The sequence below is a fragment of the Amblyomma maculatum genome, chromosome 3, assembly GCF_055883805.1.
Source record: "Amblyomma maculatum isolate TAMU_Amacu chromosome 3, ASM5588380v1, whole genome shotgun sequence".
Classification (NCBI taxonomy): domain Eukaryota; kingdom Metazoa; phylum Arthropoda; class Arachnida; order Ixodida; family Ixodidae; genus Amblyomma; species Amblyomma maculatum.
Window position 1 is genome coordinate 134,985,083 of NC_139346.1, and position 18,120 is coordinate 135,003,202.

Genomic DNA, 18,120 nt, shown 5'->3' on the forward strand with positions numbered 1-18,120 from the left:
GGTTTGTGAACTTTTATTTAATTTAAATGTCACCACGTTTCGGCGCTGCCTAATTTTTTCATTTTTATATGGCAAGCTCTCCAAGAGATGGGAGTTCCAATTCACCTCATCTGTCTCCTCAGGAACCTGTATGAAGGGCAAGAGGTCACAGTCAGAACTGGGCGTATTCTTACTGATTGGTCTCTGATTGATAAAGGAGTGACAAAAGGCTGCATACTATCGCCCTGCCTATTTAACCTATATGCTGAGTGCATCATGAGGAAGGCCGGTCTGGACGAGTCTTCAGCTGGAGTGAAGATTGCTGGGAAATGTATCAACAACCTTAGATATGCGGATGATACCACTCCAATGACAGAAAGTGAAGTGGAACTCAAGATACTTCTGAGGCGCGTTCAAGAAGAGAGTGAGAAGTTTGGGCTTAAACTGAACATTAAAAAGACAAAGATCATGGCGTCTTGCCCCATCAAGTCCTGGAGCATCAATGAACAAGAAGTGGAAGCTGTAACAGATTTTCTCTTCTTGAGCTCCAAGACTACCTCGGAAGAAGACTGCAGCCATGAAATTAGGAGACGCCTGCTTCTGGGAAAGAGAGCAATGGTTAGCCTTGACCGCCTAGTAAAGAGCAGAGACATTAGACTGCCAACCGAGATACGTATAACTCGTGCTATGGTCTTTCCAGTTGTGATGTATGGATGCGAGAGTTGGACTGTGAAGAAGGCTGACCGCTGAGTAATTGACGCGTTTGAATTGTGGTGCTGGCGGAGAATCTTGAGAGTTCCTTGGACGGCCAGAAGATCAAATCAGTCGATTATGTCGGCCATAAATCCTGACTGCTCATTGGCGGCTCAAATTGTAAAGTTAAAGCTCAGCTACTTTGGTTATCTGATGAGAAGAGAGGAGTCGCTTGAGAAAGATTTGATGTTGGGAAAGGTTGAGGGTCCCCGGAGAAGGGGTAGGAAGCAAACGCGATGCTTAGATATGGCATTCTCGAGGCGCTGCAGATGAAGTTATGTGATGTTAGGAAGATAGTGAGAGATCGAAAAGCGTGGCGTGATATGGTCCATAGGGTCACGAAGAGTCAGACACGACTGAACGACTGAACTGAACTGTCTCTGTGCAACCCCCCCCCCCCCCCCCTTCCGGCCTGCTGAATGCTCTGAACCGGGGCCGGTGAGGTATTTTGATTAGGTAAAGGAATTACAGCAGTTGGGCTCCTATTCCCAATGAAGAGTTTGAAGCCGTGTAGATACGATGACATACCAGTTTCTGTAACAAAGGAAACACCTTTTTTTTTTTTTTTTGAAGCCGTGCAGCTCAAACAAATCTGTCGCTTTTCCCGCACGAAACCGAAACATAGCAGAAGAGAACCACAGGAAGAATGGTACAGATTGATATAGATCATTAGTGAAACAAATCTTTCCAACTATCTACTCCTACACTGCGAGAGATGAGAGAATTTAAATGGGAAACAATACATTTAGAAGGAAATGTACTCCTGCGCCCAATTTGTTCCGAGAGGAGGAAGATGGTTTGCCACATTTGCAATGCTAGCTATTTCAAGTTTCTTTTTTTTTTTCAGAAATGTAATAAAAAATTTGTTGTTTAATTTGTACAGAAGAATGTCCAAAAGCAAAGCTGTCAGGGGGACCTCCAAAAACAAAGTGCCTAAAACATATACACAAAATGCCAGAAATAGAACCTTCAGATTTGTTAAAATCCATGAACAACAAGAGCAACAATACATAATTAAAATAAAAAAGTAAATTTAACTGTGTGTTTACACCCTTCCGAATAAAATATTTGCAAATAAAATTTTTGGTTAGCGGCAGGGCTAGGCTTCGAGTCTTCTAAATTGTAAGACTACACGCGTTCCTAGCCATAAACAGGCAAAGAAGAAAGAAAGCGAGGTAGCAATCAACAGCCTGCTCCCTTCATTTACTCAGTGCAAAGCACACAGTCCAGTTTTGGTTTGTCGTTACTGTAATGAAATACCTGAAACAAATGCAACACTCATTAAGCAACCGATGGTGGTATCTGAAACATGCAATAGTCATCAATTAGTGTCGTCAAATACGCGCGGAAGAAATGCATTACGCAATAGCGTATACAGACGCTCAGAAGAAAACGTGTAGCCATCGCCTCAACCTAGAATTGAGAAAAAGGTCTCTAGAAAAAAAAAATAAACACGTGCTTTTGTACCAAAATTACGATGCAGCCTTTCTATGTCCAGATGTAGGGTGCATCATACCATTTCAGTTCCCATTTACCATGCTTTTGCTAATTAAGTAGGAGGTTATACATTGTTAGTGAAGGTGTCCACCGAGAAGCTATACACAGATATTGTGTCTTCCTTTCCCCAAGCACCACATGAACCAGAGGTGTCTAACACTTTCTCAATCTAGAGAGCGGCACCACGGCAGCCTTCGGCATCGGTATATGTCACAAGAGTCTTCGGCAGGTACAGCCTTTGTCAAAGGTTTAGAGCCCAAGGGGCGTACTTCTGAGCCATACTATCTGGCTCGTAACGCACTCCAAGGTTTCCAAACTTCCTGATGGAAAGAATATTTTTCGTCCTACCCTCGGCAATTGCTACGACTTCCACGATTGTTAAAGTCATAATATAGGGCTTAAAAGCAAACCCTCTAGGATCCAATCATTTGGCAAAGGCTGTACCTCCATGCCCCTGGTGGAAATAGCTCGGTCTATACTCCATCATCCCGAAACAAGTCACGATCAGCCGGCAACAAGGCTCTCTGTTTCTATGTGTCCTGCACAATCGTACAGTGTGTCTGAGGACGCTATGAACACAATAAATGATCGCCTGGCGCCGTCAACACCAGAGAGTCGGTGGTTCACCTTGGAACGAATGAAAAGAGAAAACGTCCGAATCACTGGGCCTGAAATGACCTAGTTTCTCTTAATGAGCACTTAATACTGCACTGAAAGATTGAACTCTTTATCTCTTTCTCTTCTCTCTTCGGATAAGGTGGCGTTCGTCGTTTGGTGGAACTGCAGAAGACATTTAAATGACAACAGTGGAATAAAAGACATTCTCTGTCACTCTCATCTGTTTCGCTATGTGCACAGGAAGCCAACCTTGGCCTAAAACATATATATATATATATATATATATATATATATATATATATATATATATATATATATATATATATATATATATATATATATATATATATATATATATATATATATATATCATAAAACGCGAAACTTCGAACCGAGAGAGAGAGAGAGAGAGATTCATTTATGATCCCCTCTGCCCTCTTTCTGCCGCGACCGAGAGTACACAAGCGAGCTCTGAGAGGATGTTGCCATGTGCTACAAAATAACTTAAAACTCGAGTTGAAGTGATGTAAGTCACCTTACTTACCTATTGTTCCCGCATAAGATTCAATCACTTAGGATTGTAACGTCGCTCTGACATCGCACAGTATGCGGGCGCCTTATATGTGGTCTCCATCTAAACCAGCCTGTCACGGTCGGGGCCAAACGCACCCATAGAGCTTGGTGATCGAGCTCCATAGCCATTAACCAAAGGCAGTTCAGGTAGCTTGGACATAAGATGCGACAACGGGGCGATTGTCATTTCCCGGAGGCAGCGCTTTGGTTGGGCACTAAGGTTTTGATTTTCAAAAGTAGCAGTCTAAATGAACAGTGCGAAGCATTCTTTAGACAAAGCATGTTTTGAGGAGAGGCGGTCATTAAAATGTATTGTTGATCGCCTTTTATAAAGTATGGGTTATGGTTGTGTATGGTCTGTAACATTAAGGATACTGACTACTTTTTGATGTAGCATTGCCGAGAGCTACCTTTTTGATGTAGCATTGCCGAAAGCAGTAGCTCAAGAAGGTGTTTGACTGCAATCAGTCAGTGAGCAACCGATTAAAATAGAGCTTGCACGAAGACCTAGAACGGGAGTAGGGACAGCAAGATCACTCTTGAACATCAATACCTTCCCTTGCAAACTACTAAAGAAATAGCAGCTTGTGTCGGACCCGAGTGCCGTCTTTGATAGGTGTAGTTCAAGCGCTGAAGGCGTGACATGGCCTCGAAAATATTTTTATGTAACATATTTTAACGTTGTGGTAACCAGGGTGGTGACCGGAGATATCGCTTTTTAGAGTCATTGGTTGCTCAATTCAGGACGAAAATAAATAGGGCTTTATTGCCATCTTGGCCATGCATAACACTTTCATGCTATATTTTTCGATGCTCCTCTCTTTTTTTCTTTCCCTGGCAGTGGAGGGCAGCTCTTGGACGTGCAAGCCCGCGTTATCCTCTGCGCACCGACAAGTATTCATCTCTTGCAGACACACTTGCGCAGAGTTCTGTTACTAATACTTCTTTCCATAGCCATATCCGAGGCCGCTGTATCCAAGTCCACCGTATCCGAGGCCTCCATATCCAAGACCACCATATCCAAGGCCACCGTATCCAAGGCCTCCATATCCAAGGCCTCCATATCCAAGTCCACCACCGAGACCACCGTATCCAGCTCCGCCGTATCCGAGGCCACCACCAACTCCACCGTAGCCTCCTCCTCCCAGGCCGGAGTGGGCGACCAGGGCTCCTCCTCCGCTCAGCTTGTTCACCTGGTGGATGGTCCTGACCAGGAAAGCTGGACCAGGCACAGCTTTGTAGAGGCCGGGACCGCCGCGCAGGAGAGCAACGCTACTCCCCACGCCAACGCCCCCGGCGCCGTAGCCAATGCCTCCACCATATCCAAGGCCGTATCCGCCGTATCCACCGTATGCCCCTACCTTGGGATAGCTCATAACCACGGCCAGGGTGGCGAAGAGGACGACGGCGGCGGTCTGCAGAGGAAGCGTGATGAGAAACCTTAATTGACAGTTGGTAACATTTGCTCATACACCACGTTCTACGTTTCAGAGGTATGTATGTGGTAGAACGATGATTAAAGAACCATAGTTATTTTTCCTAGTAGCACCTAGACGTATCCAGCCAAGAAGCCACTTGGCTCGTCCGTGGACTGTGAATCCACACAAGGTAAGCGCGCTACGCCCAATCGAAGAATGCGTGAAATGTACGCTACCGGCAAAATATGAAAAGTGCGCTCCCTGTGCATGATCTCGTGCCTATTTGATGGGTTCACACAAGGGCGACTATGGGACACAAACGCAAATTTGACCGGGACGCCTTTCACTCTATTAACCACGCTGCACTTGGCTGAAGTTACAGCTGTGTTTAAAAGTGAGATTTGCACTGTTCACAGCTTGCGTCTATTCACAGTGGCCGAAAGGAAACGCGACGCACATCTGTTCAACGTAGGAAGCGTTACCAGAGATAAGCCTCGATTGTGAGATAACACTGACATACGCTGCATATGCTACTTAGTTTCGCCAGTGCCTCTTTTCGCGCTTGAGCTAGCTGGGAAACGCTTCGGATAACATCACATCTGTTTGGCTGTAAATGAGGCTCACAGGTGAAACAAGGGCGGGAGCATGTTCTCTCAATAGGCTCTCCTCATCGTGGGCTTAGAGTGCACCCTAAAATGATGTAAACTCGTTTGGTTTTGGAATTTTTGAGTCACAAGTATGTGTGCGACCTTATAGGGTGCGTACCGTGCCGTTTCTACCATCACGTGATGCGCTTCACGGTATGAGATGCATAAACAGTTTAGACGCTTAGGGCTTAATGTCTTCCAAATTAAGTACATATGTTGGTTCCGCATTCGTTGACTGTTCGGGGTTATATTTGCCAAGCCAGACAGGTAAAAATAGCTCGCAAAAACGGGGAGCTTCAGCGATAAGATGATATAGGACACCGCACGACTGCTTTCAACGCTACCTTTGTGCCTCTCGAATCTAACGCGGACCATTGCTACGCGGATTCTGGGAAGCATTTAGCAACGATCCTTAACTTTTACCGCCAATTTTGTCATAAGGGAAGCGCCGTATAGCAACATAATCGATATCACATTTCATCATCATCACCACCGGACTCTGTCTCGGATATGTCAAGATTTTCGCAAAGGGTAATTTACGAGGATAAGATACCCCTCATGTCAAAGGCAAAAGAGAACTTGGCGATTACTGAAATATGAAGGGTAATCTTACAGGGAAGCAAACTCATTGTAAAACAGAGTCGGGAAGCTATTTAGCACGTCTATAACGCATTTCAGAGACTCGGTCGAGCTAGGGAGATGTAAAATTGTGCACAGTATTCAGCAAAATGTTTTTTTTAGACCTTTTCATGCCAGAACTTCACTAATTATCCAGTGATCATACCTATGGCTTTTGGAGAATGCCTCATTTCGAGTTTATTCACCATATGCTCTTTGTTTATTTATATTTTTGAATATTATTCCTGTTTACGTTGTGTTTCTGCTGACACAAAATTTCTAAACAATATACTCACTTGCAGCTGCAATATAGTACATAACATCGTACAATAGCCACTGGATACAAGCAGTCTCAATAAAGTATGAAAAATCCGAAATATAGAATATAATGAAAGTCTAGAATAAATGACCGATACTGCGTGTCTGTTGTTCTGATGGCACCTTATTTCTGTGAAATTATTGTTACTCTCGTTGAAGCATATGTGCGAACAGAGTTTGAACGGAATGGCTATCCCTCTTTCGGGCGTGCTGAGGTATAACTCTATTCTAGCGCTCTGTTACCCTGCCGTCAATTTTTAGATGCTTTTGATATCGCTTAGAGTAATTCGCGTAAATACTTGGCGTCAATAGATCACAATATCACTATAATAATTGCATATTTGCACCTCTGAGCAATTTTATTCAGTGTGATAGTTAAGGGGTATTGAATCACTGTTTCATACCTTAAAATGGACGACCATAAATTATATTACAGATACATTTCTTTGCAATTAAGGCCACTGATTTGCGCTAGCAATAATGACTGTCAAGTAGCACTACTAACTTGGTCTGATACTTAGACATTCCACTTAGCACTACTAATTAGCTTTAGTAATTAAGACAACAGCTTAGAAGCAATTCGTAGTGTCCATAGAGTAATGATATTGAATCGGCTGCAAATGATACGTAATCGCCCTTTAATTATTTGTAACCACTGACGAGCGTCACGTATGAGATCACTATCCTGAGAACGATGCAAGCCCGTATAAACGGCGGACCCTAACAGCAGCTGTCGGTACCGGTACCTTTTAGCAAGTGCTTTATATAATAATAAACAACTTCTAAATGATCAGGAGCGGGAAGAGAATACTTTGAGAAAACAAAGGAAGATAAGGTCATTCTGTGAAACAAGTCTTCAGTTCTCTACGTTTTGATGAACACTTTCCCATGTCCGGTTTGCATAGGCAATTTGAGCCCCCTTTACACAGTGGAATAATCCGATTTTGTGGGTGTCCTCACCAGAGCCTTCATTGTAGATGCTAGGGTGTAGAAGTCTGCAGCAAATGTGTGGAGCTACATGGCAAGCACTGTTGCTTATATACCGGTCGGTGGTGGCGCAGTGTTAGAGGTACGCGGAACAGAGCGGACAGGTCACGTACGAACACACGGCGCGGCCGGCTACGTGAGTCGATGGGTTTCGGGCACCTTTCTTTCCCCGAAAAGGCGCCCGATCTCCACAAAGTGGTTTCCGATCTTTTTCCTGTGCGAAGGATGAAAGTGACGCCCACCGCACGTTGCAGTGTTGCGACTTGTATCGAGACGCGAAGGGTGTCCACCGATAAGGAAAGCGGACATTGCTTACACAACTGCTACGTTCACTCGCACAGCATCTTGAAATATTCTTGAGATTGAATGCGGCGCCCGTAGCACAGGTTTAATAGCCACGAACAGGTACGATGTAGCTAGAAAACATTTCCTGGCATGCAACAGGCAATGAAAAAAGAATTGCTAGTCGACCTATTCGTGGAGACTAGGCACAATCATAAAGCGCCCATAACGAAAAAAAAAAAAGAGTATAAGGCGCATCGCAGGAAAGGAGTACCGCGTTTCAGAGCGTCTCATAGGTGGTAGGAGCAACACGATCGTGTCTCAAGGAATAATATATTCCGCGAGATGTGTTCTTATCTAGCGTTCCTGCCATCTGTAATTTCACACTTGAAAACGCCTAGGAACGCCACGCGACATGAGCGATCGTGTACCGTCCACCCGCACACTTGCCGGAGAGTTTGACAGATACTGCACCTTTATTTCCTGTAAACCAGTTATAATTATACGTAGCACTGCAATCAACAATGGCACGAGACCAATTATGGGAGGCAAATGATAGGAGAGGAAGGGTTGGCTTTCACCATTCTCCTCTTTAGAGACCTCTAATTTGTTTTTCTCTGTTACACCTCGTTGGGTCTACAATGCGTCTCTTTCGCCATCACCCAGTATTCAGATGGCGGACAATCGCTTATATATCTCCCTGAAATGGTTGGTGTTTTCTAGTATCTTAATGCCAAGATGACATGCTCCGTCTTAAGAATGGCATCATTGTCGCTAATGGCAGCATGGATTCACAAGACATACTAGCTAGGTATCGACCTTCATGACGCATTTCATAACATGGCGTATGTCACCGTATATGCTGGCCTCTTGTGACATCCAAACCTACTCCTGTATCAGCAGCTTCCTCTCGCCTTTTACCTCTACCCTCTTATTTGGCTATGAGCACGGTGTAAGAGTCTGAGCAATCCCCCTCCTCCATCCTTGGATGCTTGTGCGCTCTCAAGGCTCAGTCTATACTTTCCTCTTTCACTTGGCTATATTACATATAGGTACTTCAATCCCTACTCATAATCTTCACTTTGCGAATCGAATTCAAGCGCACTATCCCCCTAGCATATTCATAAACGCCTACACATTTCGTTTTTATCTAAGGATATGTACCCTCCTCACCGCCCACAACGGCGTGATAAACTGGCGGTAGACCTCCTTCAAAGATGACTTTCCGGGGCCGAGGACGTGCTGTATACGTATTGCAGAAGTGTACTCCCCTATTCGAACAAGTTAGAAGTTTATAAGGATATGTACCCTCCTCACCGCCCACAACGGCGTGATAAACTGGCGGTAGACCTCCTTCAAAGATGACTTTCCGGGGCCGAGGACGTGCTGTATACGTATTGCAGAAGTGTACTCCCCTATTCGAACAAGTTAGAAGTTTATATCGGCACAAAGAAAAGTTGACGAGTGAAGTGGTAGAAGCAAATTTTATTTCAAGGGACATCAAATGCGTCAGCAAGACTTCTCTTGCTCTTTCGAGCACGAGCAAAGAGGTTCCTTTTTTGAGTGACGTTTTGTTTAGCAGATGAATCCAAAGCGTTTCACGTGAAAGCTTCGCTTTCGTCACGCTTGTTTTTGTCTGGGCCTCGTGAGGGAGGTTTTACGTTGGACAGGCATCCGCTACCTTCTGAGACGAATCCAGGATCTGGTCCTGAAGATCAGGCTCTAGGCTGCGGAGGACCGTCAGACTTCCCACTGCTCCTTTGAATGAATATTGATTTGTTTTGTAAATAGTGCCGAGCACAGCCCCACATGATGTGGTCAAGGTTGGCTCTGATTAGGAAGAAATGACAAGCTGAGGAGGGATAGATAGTTGTGTAGATGAGGCGGAGGAAGGCAGGAGTGGAAAATGTGCGAGCCTGAATCTGGCGCCAGATAATCTCGCGATAACGAGAGGTTTTGCGGTGTACCGTGGGATACAGAAGGCGACCGAGACGGTATGGTAACAAATGTCATAAAAGGAGAGGAAGCGGTACCGCGCAGTAAGCGGGGTCACGTGGCCGAATGCCGACTCCATTTCATGCGGCCAGACAGTGAAACCGCAGGTGCAGGTGTGAGTCTTCTCGCTGCCATTTTGATCTCCATGTGCGGGGGCCTAAAAAATAGTGATCATCATCATCATAAGCTTGACTATACCCACTGCAGGGCGAGGGCATCTCCCATATTTCTCTAATTAACCCAGTTCTGTGCTACCTGCATCCACGTGACCCCTGCGAACTTCTTAACCTCATCCGCCCATCTAACTTTCTGCCGCCCCCTTCTATGCTTTCCTTCCATTGGGATCCAGTTTGTTACCCTAAGAAGAGTGATACAGTTGGTAAAAGGTGTTTTAAGAAGAGAGACAGGGCTGGACGGGATATGCGACCCACCCCGAAATAATGGATGGCTGATTTAGAATCACTAAGGCCTCCTTTGAATAGGCGGCGTATGCGGTGCAGATATTTTAAGGCGGCCATTCGAGTCAACGGCAGAAAGGGCATAGGAAGCGCCGGAGGAATATTCCGCTGCATCGGCATACAGCAAGTCCTTGGCACCGGAATGTCGTCTTCAAAGGGGGCTTCCGCCAGTTTTTTACGCCATTGGGAGGGAGGGATGAGGAGGTGAGGAAGTAGCTTATCTTTAGGTAAAAGCGGGATGTGATGAATATGGTAGGGGATCGTGTACTTGCATTCAATTAGAGAGGTAACATTTATGAATAGGGATTGAAGTATATGTGATATAGCCAAGTTATACAGGATAGTAGTAAGGAGAGAGCCTTGAAGAGGGCCGAAGTTTCCCATGGTGTAGAAGGGGGAGTGTTCAGAACCAAATAAGAAGATAGCGTTACATGACGAGATGAAGGCGTTGATATACGAGTAGGTTTTGATTCCACAAAAGGCTAGCATATACGGTGACATGGGCCACATAATGAAATGCACCATGTAAGTAGATACATAGATGTCTTGCGTATCCATGCTGCCATTAGCGACAAGGATGTCATGCTTAAGACGGAGCATGTCATCTTAGCACAAAAGAGACAGGAGAAAATCAACCATTTCAGAGAGATATAAGCGATTGTCTTTCATCTGAATACTGGGTGATGGCCACAGCTACGCCATGCAGACCCAACGAACCGTAACAGAGAAAAAACATTACAGGGTCTGTAAAAAGGAGAATGACGAAAGCAAACCCTTCCTGTCCTATCATTTGCCTCCCATCGTTTGCCTCTCGTCGCCATTCCTTACAGTGCTACATATAATTTATTGCGAAAGCAATATTATCACTTTTCAGCCCTTCGCGTAGCGAGGCGGTAGCTACCATTGACCGTTATCGTGACCTTTCGCACGCCGCCAAACACAGCTGCGCAAAACAGGGGCCCCAACTCGCGCCGTCAACTCGCGTGGCAGTAACTACCAACCGCGGCCTAACTCCCGCTCCCTCCATGAGGGAGCTCTACAGCCGGAGTGACGTCATCCTATCTGCCGCAAAAACAGGGACCCCGACTCGCGCCGTCGGCTGGCGAGGCGGTAGCTACCAACCGCGGAGCTGCAGTTGTGCCACATGCTCCTAAAGCTAAGAAGAATTATGGGGGTGCAGCCGCAGCTACCGCCGGAAGTGCAACGTTGGATATTATAGGAGGTGGCCTAGCGGCAGGTGGAACCAACGCAGTCTCCAGGGATGCTTTCATTTCTGCTGGCGTAAAGAATGCCGTTGCAGCCGGTGCCGGAGCTGCAGTTGTACATTCTGCCTTAACCTCACCCACAACCAAGTACATGGTTGCAGCCACCGCACTCCTTGCCTCGCTACTAGCTATACATAGAATAACCAGGTAGCACCCCGCAATAAACGATAGTTGAACCATATATATGCCGTGGCCAGAGTGAATCACTGCATAACCATAAGCATAACCACAAGCAACACTACCAGCTGAACCTAGGCGTAGCCATAGCTATTGCTTTCGGAATTGCCAGGCTTAACCAAGGTAAGCCACTGCTAATTTTTATTATTGGTTTACAGGAAGTAAAGGCGCGTATCTGTCACACTTTCTCTGGCAAATGTGAAAAGGGACGGCACACCATCGCTCCTGTCGCGTGCCGTTCCTTGGCGTTTTCAACTGTGAAATTGCTGATGGCAGGAATGCTAGCCAAGAACACACCTAGCGGAATATATTATTCCTTGAGAGACGAGTGTTCCTACCACCTATGCGACGCTCTGAAACGTGGTACTCTTTTCTTGCGATGCGCTTTGTGCTCTCTATTTTTTAGTTATTGGAGCTTCATGGTTGCGTCTCGTCTACACGAATAGGTCGACTATCAATTCCTTTTTCCTTTACGCGGCTGTTAAACCTCGACGTGGCGCTACGGGCGCCGCTATCACTCTCAAGAATATCTCAAGATGCTCTGCGAGGGAACGTATATAGCCGTTGAGTAATCAATGTCCGCATTCCTGATCGGTGGACATCCTTCCGCCTAAGTGCAAGTCGCAACACTGCAACAAGCAGTGAGCGTCACTTTCATCCTTCTCACAGGAAAAAGATCGGAGACCGCTCTGCGGAGATCGGGCACCTTTTCGGAAAAAGAAAGATGTCCGAAACACATATCGACTCACGTAGTCGGCCGCGTACGTGACCTGTCAGCTCTGTTCCTCGTACCTCCAACACTGCGCCACCTCCGGTCGGTATATAAGCAACAATGCTCGCCTTGTGGCTCCACACCCTTACAAAAAAGCTTAATGAGTTTCTGATTAAATGTTAATTGCATTTCTCATCATGCACATTAACATTTCTATACATTTTCTTGATGCATATTTAATGAGTTTCACAAGAAAGTTGGCCACCGTGTTTCTGGTTGGTACCTAATGTGTGCATTTCTTGTGTGTTGACCAATGAGCGCCTCATGGCTTTCACTTTTGGATAAAAAGTAAAAGCTAAAACATAGCGAAGCACCTCAACTACATTAAAAAAAGCTAAAAAATAAAAAAAAAATAAAAACTAAGCGAAAAAAAAAAACTGCACCCTGGCGCGATTCGAACATGGTACCTCTTACTCCGTAGCTTTCTACGCTAACAACTCGGCCACTCGGGAACTGGTAACGTTGGTACCGTATTTGCTTCTTATGTCTGGACTGCATTCATAAGATTGGGACTTAATGTTTCGAAGCATGTTTCGAAGTGTACAGGCCATTGCGGCTGCTCTAACAATTACAACTTCTTGACCATTAGAACTTGCATCTAATGTTCTGGATACCTATGCGCACTATTTTGTCCACTGGAGTCATTTTAACATGTCGAGTTTGGCATCGCTGGCAAATTTATCAGCGCTGGCTCTTCGGTGGTTGCTACCTTGGGCGTAATTTTAGCTGAACACGGAGCTGTAGCACGAACCTTTAAGGAAAAAAAGTGCGACCAAGCTTCAATACCGGCAAGCGCAGCAGCGCCAACACTATTTTACTGGTAACTAAATCTTATTTGTATCTAAACATTTCGGGAAGCGATGCGATGACTGAGGGCTCGGCTAATCTATACGCAGAGCAAGAAGGAGCTCGAAAGCTTAAGAAACACGCAAAATATCATGCATTATAAAGAAGGCATTGCTTCTCGTGCCCTGGTCGCGCACATGCTCCCAGGTCGGTCCAGTTCCGAGTCAACGAACGGCTCGGGTTACGTCCGCGCGTCGTCGTCGGCGCAGGCCTCTCCAAAACGGCCTGCTCGCAGGTGCGAGGAGGCATTGGAAATGGAGCGACCTTGGGTCCGTTTGCTTGGAGGCGGTGTGGCAGTGCGTCGGTTCGCGTACACAACAATATCCTTGCCCGTAACACCCTCAAGCATATTGTCCAACCACAGCACCCATTCGCTTGGCAAGAAGTGATTTGCAATGGCACAAACACCCAAGACGCCGGGTGTAAGCGTGTTTTGAATGAAACAAATGTCCAAAAAGTTGTTTTTGTTTTTACAGTGCATGCTAAACAAAAATGAAAACATAGTAAAGAATATACATTCGCTTAGTGATGTATAATTTCCCTCATTTGAGAAAGTCAATGCATTTCCACATTAGCTCCTATACAAAAATACTGTTGTGTTTTCCAAGTACGAAACTTCTTGCGTAATCTCAAATGAAAGTCTGTTGCGGATCTCATGTTAAAACACATAAAAATTGTTTCTTAGGCAACATCCTACATATGCTAATCAGAAATGAAAACATAGGGCTTTGAAAGTGTGCAGTTAACAAAGAAATAATATATATTCACTTAGTGATGTATACATTTCCTCATTTGAGAAAGTCAATGTATTTCCACATTAGATCCTACCCAAAAATACTGTTGCGTTTTCCAAGCACAAAACTTCATGTGTGATCTCAAAGGAAAGTCTGCCGCGGATATGATGTTAAAACACATCTAATCTTGAATCTCCTTTGAGTGGTTGATGACTCATCAAAAACACATTACGTGGGTAACAGAAATTCAATATCCATTTTTGTAAGGGCACGTTTGCTGCTGACTTCTACAGCCTAGCGTCTACAATGAAGGCTCTGGTGAGGACACCCACAAAATCGGATTATTCCACTGTGTAAAGGGGGCTGAAATTGCCTAGGCAAACAGGACCTGTGAAAGTGTTCGTCAATACGTAGAGAACTGAAGACATGTTTTACAGAATGACCTTATCTTCCTTTGTTTGTTTTTAAAGTAATCTCTTCCCGCTCCTGATCATTTAGACGTTGGTTATTAATATAAAATGCACATGTTAAAGGGTACCGACAGCTGAGGTTAGGGTCCGCCATTTATACAGGCCTGCATCGTTCTCAGGATAATGATCTAATATGCGGCGCTCGTCACGGGTTGCAAATAATTAAAGAATGATTACGTATCGTTTACAGTCGATGTAATATCATTACTCTATGGACACTACGTGTTGCTTCGAAGAAGTGGTCTTAATTATTACAACTAATTAGTAGTGCTAAGTATAATGTCTAAGTATTTACACCAAGTTAGTACAGTGCTACTTGACAGTCTACAATACTAGCTCTACTCAGTGGCCTTAATTACAACTAAGTGTTTCTGCAATATATTTTAGGGTCATTTAATTTAAGTTATAAAAAAGTGATTCAATACCTCTTAACCATCACACTGAATAAAATTTCTCAGCGGTGCAAATATAAAATTATATACAATATTATTATGCTCAGTTTACGTCAACTATTTACGAAGCTTTCGCAAGCGATATCAAAGTGCTAGAAAACAGTTATGCCTCAGCACGCCCTATAGACTGATTGACATTCCGCTTAAACTCTCCAAGCACATACGCTTCTACGAGAGTAACAATCATTTCACAGAAATAGGATGCGATCGGAACAACAGACTAATAGTATAGGTCTAATATTCTAGATTTTCATAATATTCTACTATCTTTCGGATTATTTATACTTTACGAAGACTGCATCCAGTGGCAATTGTACAATGTTATGTACTATAATGCAGCTGCAAGTGAGTATATTGTTTAGAAATTTTGCGCCAGCAGGAACAGAACATTAAGCGGATTAACATTCAAAAATAGCAAATATTCAAAGTGCCCACGGTGAATAAATTCTAAATGAGGCGTTTCACAAAAGCCATACGTGCGATCTCAGGATAATTAGTGAAGTTCTGGCATGAAAATGTCTCAAGAAACATTTTGCTGAATACTGTGCACATATTTACACCTCCACAGCTCGACGAAGTCATTCATATGTGTTAGTGATATGCTAAGCAGTTGATCGACTCTGTTTTATAAGGAGCTTGCTTCACTGTAAGATTACCCTTCATATTTCAGTAATCGCCACGTTCACTTTTGCCTTTGACATATCATGTATATTATCCTCGTACATAATCTTTTGCGAAAATCTTGACATCTTCCGGAAAATTCTCCGGTGGTCACGACAAATAAATATGATATCGATTATGTTGCTATACGCCGCTTCCCTTATGATAAAATTGCGTGTCAAAGTTGAGGTTCGTTACTAAAGGCTTCCCAGAATCCGCGTAGCGAGAGTCCGCGTTAGATTCGAGAGGCGCGAAGGCAACGTTGAAGGCAGTCGAGCGGTGTCCTATACCATCTTGTCGCTGCACCTCTTTGTCCCTTTTGCAAGCTATCTTGAACTATCTGGCTTCGCAAATATAACATCGAACAGTCGACAAATGCGGAACCAACAATGACACTTCAGCTTGAAAGCATAAAGCCTTATCCGTCTGAACTATTTATGCATCTCTTACCGCGAAGTGCATCGTGTGAAGGTAGAAACGGCACTATACGCACCCTATAAGGTCGCCCACGTACTTGTGATTGAAAAATTCCAAAACCAAACGCGTTGACGCCATTCTTGGGTGCATTCTCAGTCCACGAAGAGGAGAGCCCACTGAGGGAACATAATCACCCTCTTTTTTCAGCTTTGAGCCTCATTTCCAGCGAAAGGGATTTGATGCTATCTCTAGCGTTTCCCAGCTATCTTAAGCGCGAAAAGACAATGGCGAAACAAAGTAACATATGCAGCATATGTCAGTATTATTTCACACTCGAGGCTTGTCTGTGGTAGCGCCTCCTAAGTTCAACTGATGTGCGTCGCGTTTCTTTCCGACTACTGTGAATAGACGCAAGCTGTGAAGAGCGCAAATCTCGCTTCTAAACACAGTTGTAACTTCAGCCAAGTGCAGCGTGGTTAAGAGCGCGAAAATCGTTCCAGACAAATTTGCGTTTGTGTCCCATAGTCGCCCTTGTGTGAAGCCATCGAATAGGCACGAGATCGTGCACAGGGAACGCGCATTTCGTGTTTCGACGGTAGCGTACATTTCAGGCATCCTTAGATTGAGCGTAGCGCGTTTAACTTGTGTAGATTCACAGTCCACGGGCGAGCCAAGTGGCTTCCTGGTTGGATACGTCTAGGTGCTACTGGACAATAACTCTGTTTCTATAATGATCGTTCTACCTTAACCATGCCTCCGAAACGTAGACTGCGATCTATGAGCAATTGTAACTAACTGTGAATTCTGTTTTCAAATCACGCCTCCTCTGCAGACCACCGCCGTCGTCTTCTGCGCCGCTCTGGCCGTGGTCATGAGCTATCCGAAGGTCGGGGCATACGGTGGATACGGCGGATACGGCCTTGGATATGGTGGAGGCGTTGGCTATGGCGCCGGGGGCGTTGGCGTGGGAAGTAGCGTTGCTCTCCTGCGCGGCGGTCCCGGCCTCTACAAAGCTGTGCCTGGTCCAGTTTTCCTGGTCAGGACCATCCACCAGGTGAACAAGCTGAGCGGAGGAGGAGCCCTAGTGGCTCATTCCGGCCTGGGAGGAGGAGGCTACGGTGGACTTGGTGGTGGCCTCGGATACGGCGGAGCTGGATACGGTGGTCTCGGTGGTGGACTCGGATATGGAGGCCTTGGATACGGTGGCCTTGGGTATGGTGGTCTTGGATATGGAGGCCTCGGATATGGTGGACTTGGATACGGCTATGGAAAGAAGTATTAGGTGCATAACGCTTCGTCTCTATAAGAGATGACGGTACCAACGAATACTTGTCGGTGCGCAGAGGATAACGCGGGCTTGCACGTCCAAAAGCTGCCCCTCCACTGCCAGGAAAAGAAAGGAAGAAAGGAGCATCGAAAAATATCGCATGCAAGCGTGATGCATGGCCAGGTTGGCAATAAAGGCTTATTTATTTTCGTCCTCAATTGAGCGGCCAATGACTAATAAGCGATATTTTTGGTCACCACCTTGGTTACACACAATGTCAAAATATATTTCACAAAAATAGTTCCGAGACCATGTCATGCATTCAGCGCTCGGACTACACCGATCAAAGACGACACTCGGGCCAGACTCAAGCTGCTATTTCATTGGTAGTTCGCAAGTGAAGGTATTGATGTTCAAGAGTGATCTTGCTGTCCCTAATCCCGTTCTAGGTCTTCGTGCTAGCTCTATTTTAATAGGTTGCTCACTCACTGATTGAAGTCAAACACCTCTCTTCAGCCACTGCTTTCGGCAATGCTACCTCAATAAGTAGTCTGTATTCTTAATGTTACAAACCATACACAATCATAACCGTTACTGTAAAACAAGCGATTAACAATACATTAAAATTACCGCCCCTCCTCAAAACATGCTTTGTCTAATGAATGCTTCGCATTGTTCATTTAGACTGGTACTTTTCAAAATCAAAACCTTAGTGGCCAACCCAAGCGCTGCCTCCGGCAAATGACAATCGCCCTGTTGTCGCATCTTATGTCCAAGCTACGTGACCAGCCGTGGGTCAATGGCTATGGTGTCGATCGCCGAGCTCTATGACATTAGTTTGGTTCCGGCTGTGACAGGCGGGTTTAAATTGAGACGAAATGTAAGGAGCACGCATACTGTGTGATGTGAGTGCAACG

The 18,120-nt window shown here is 45.0% G+C and overlaps 2 protein-coding genes across 2 annotated transcripts; one reads left to right on the forward strand and one right to left on the reverse strand.

The window, feature by feature from the left end:
- Positions 1-4,238: 4,238 nt before the first annotated feature.
- Positions 4,239-4,823, reverse strand: LOC146196127 (uncharacterized). The gene has a single exon (XM_084596329.1). It carries the CDS (start codon positions 4,794-4,796, stop codon positions 4,356-4,358), a length of 441 nt encoding a protein of 146 aa, XP_084452455.1. The 5' UTR covers positions 4,797-4,823; the 3' UTR covers positions 4,239-4,355.
- A 10,369-nt stretch (positions 4,824-15,192) lies between these two features.
- LOC146196128 (uncharacterized) lies at positions 15,193-17,218 on the forward strand. The gene is made up of 2 exons (XM_084596922.1): positions 15,193-15,204; positions 16,769-17,218. Exons 1-2 carry the CDS (start codon positions 15,193-15,195, stop codon positions 17,216-17,218), a joined length of 462 nt encoding a protein of 153 aa, XP_084453048.1.
- Positions 17,219-18,120: the final 902 nt, after the last annotated feature.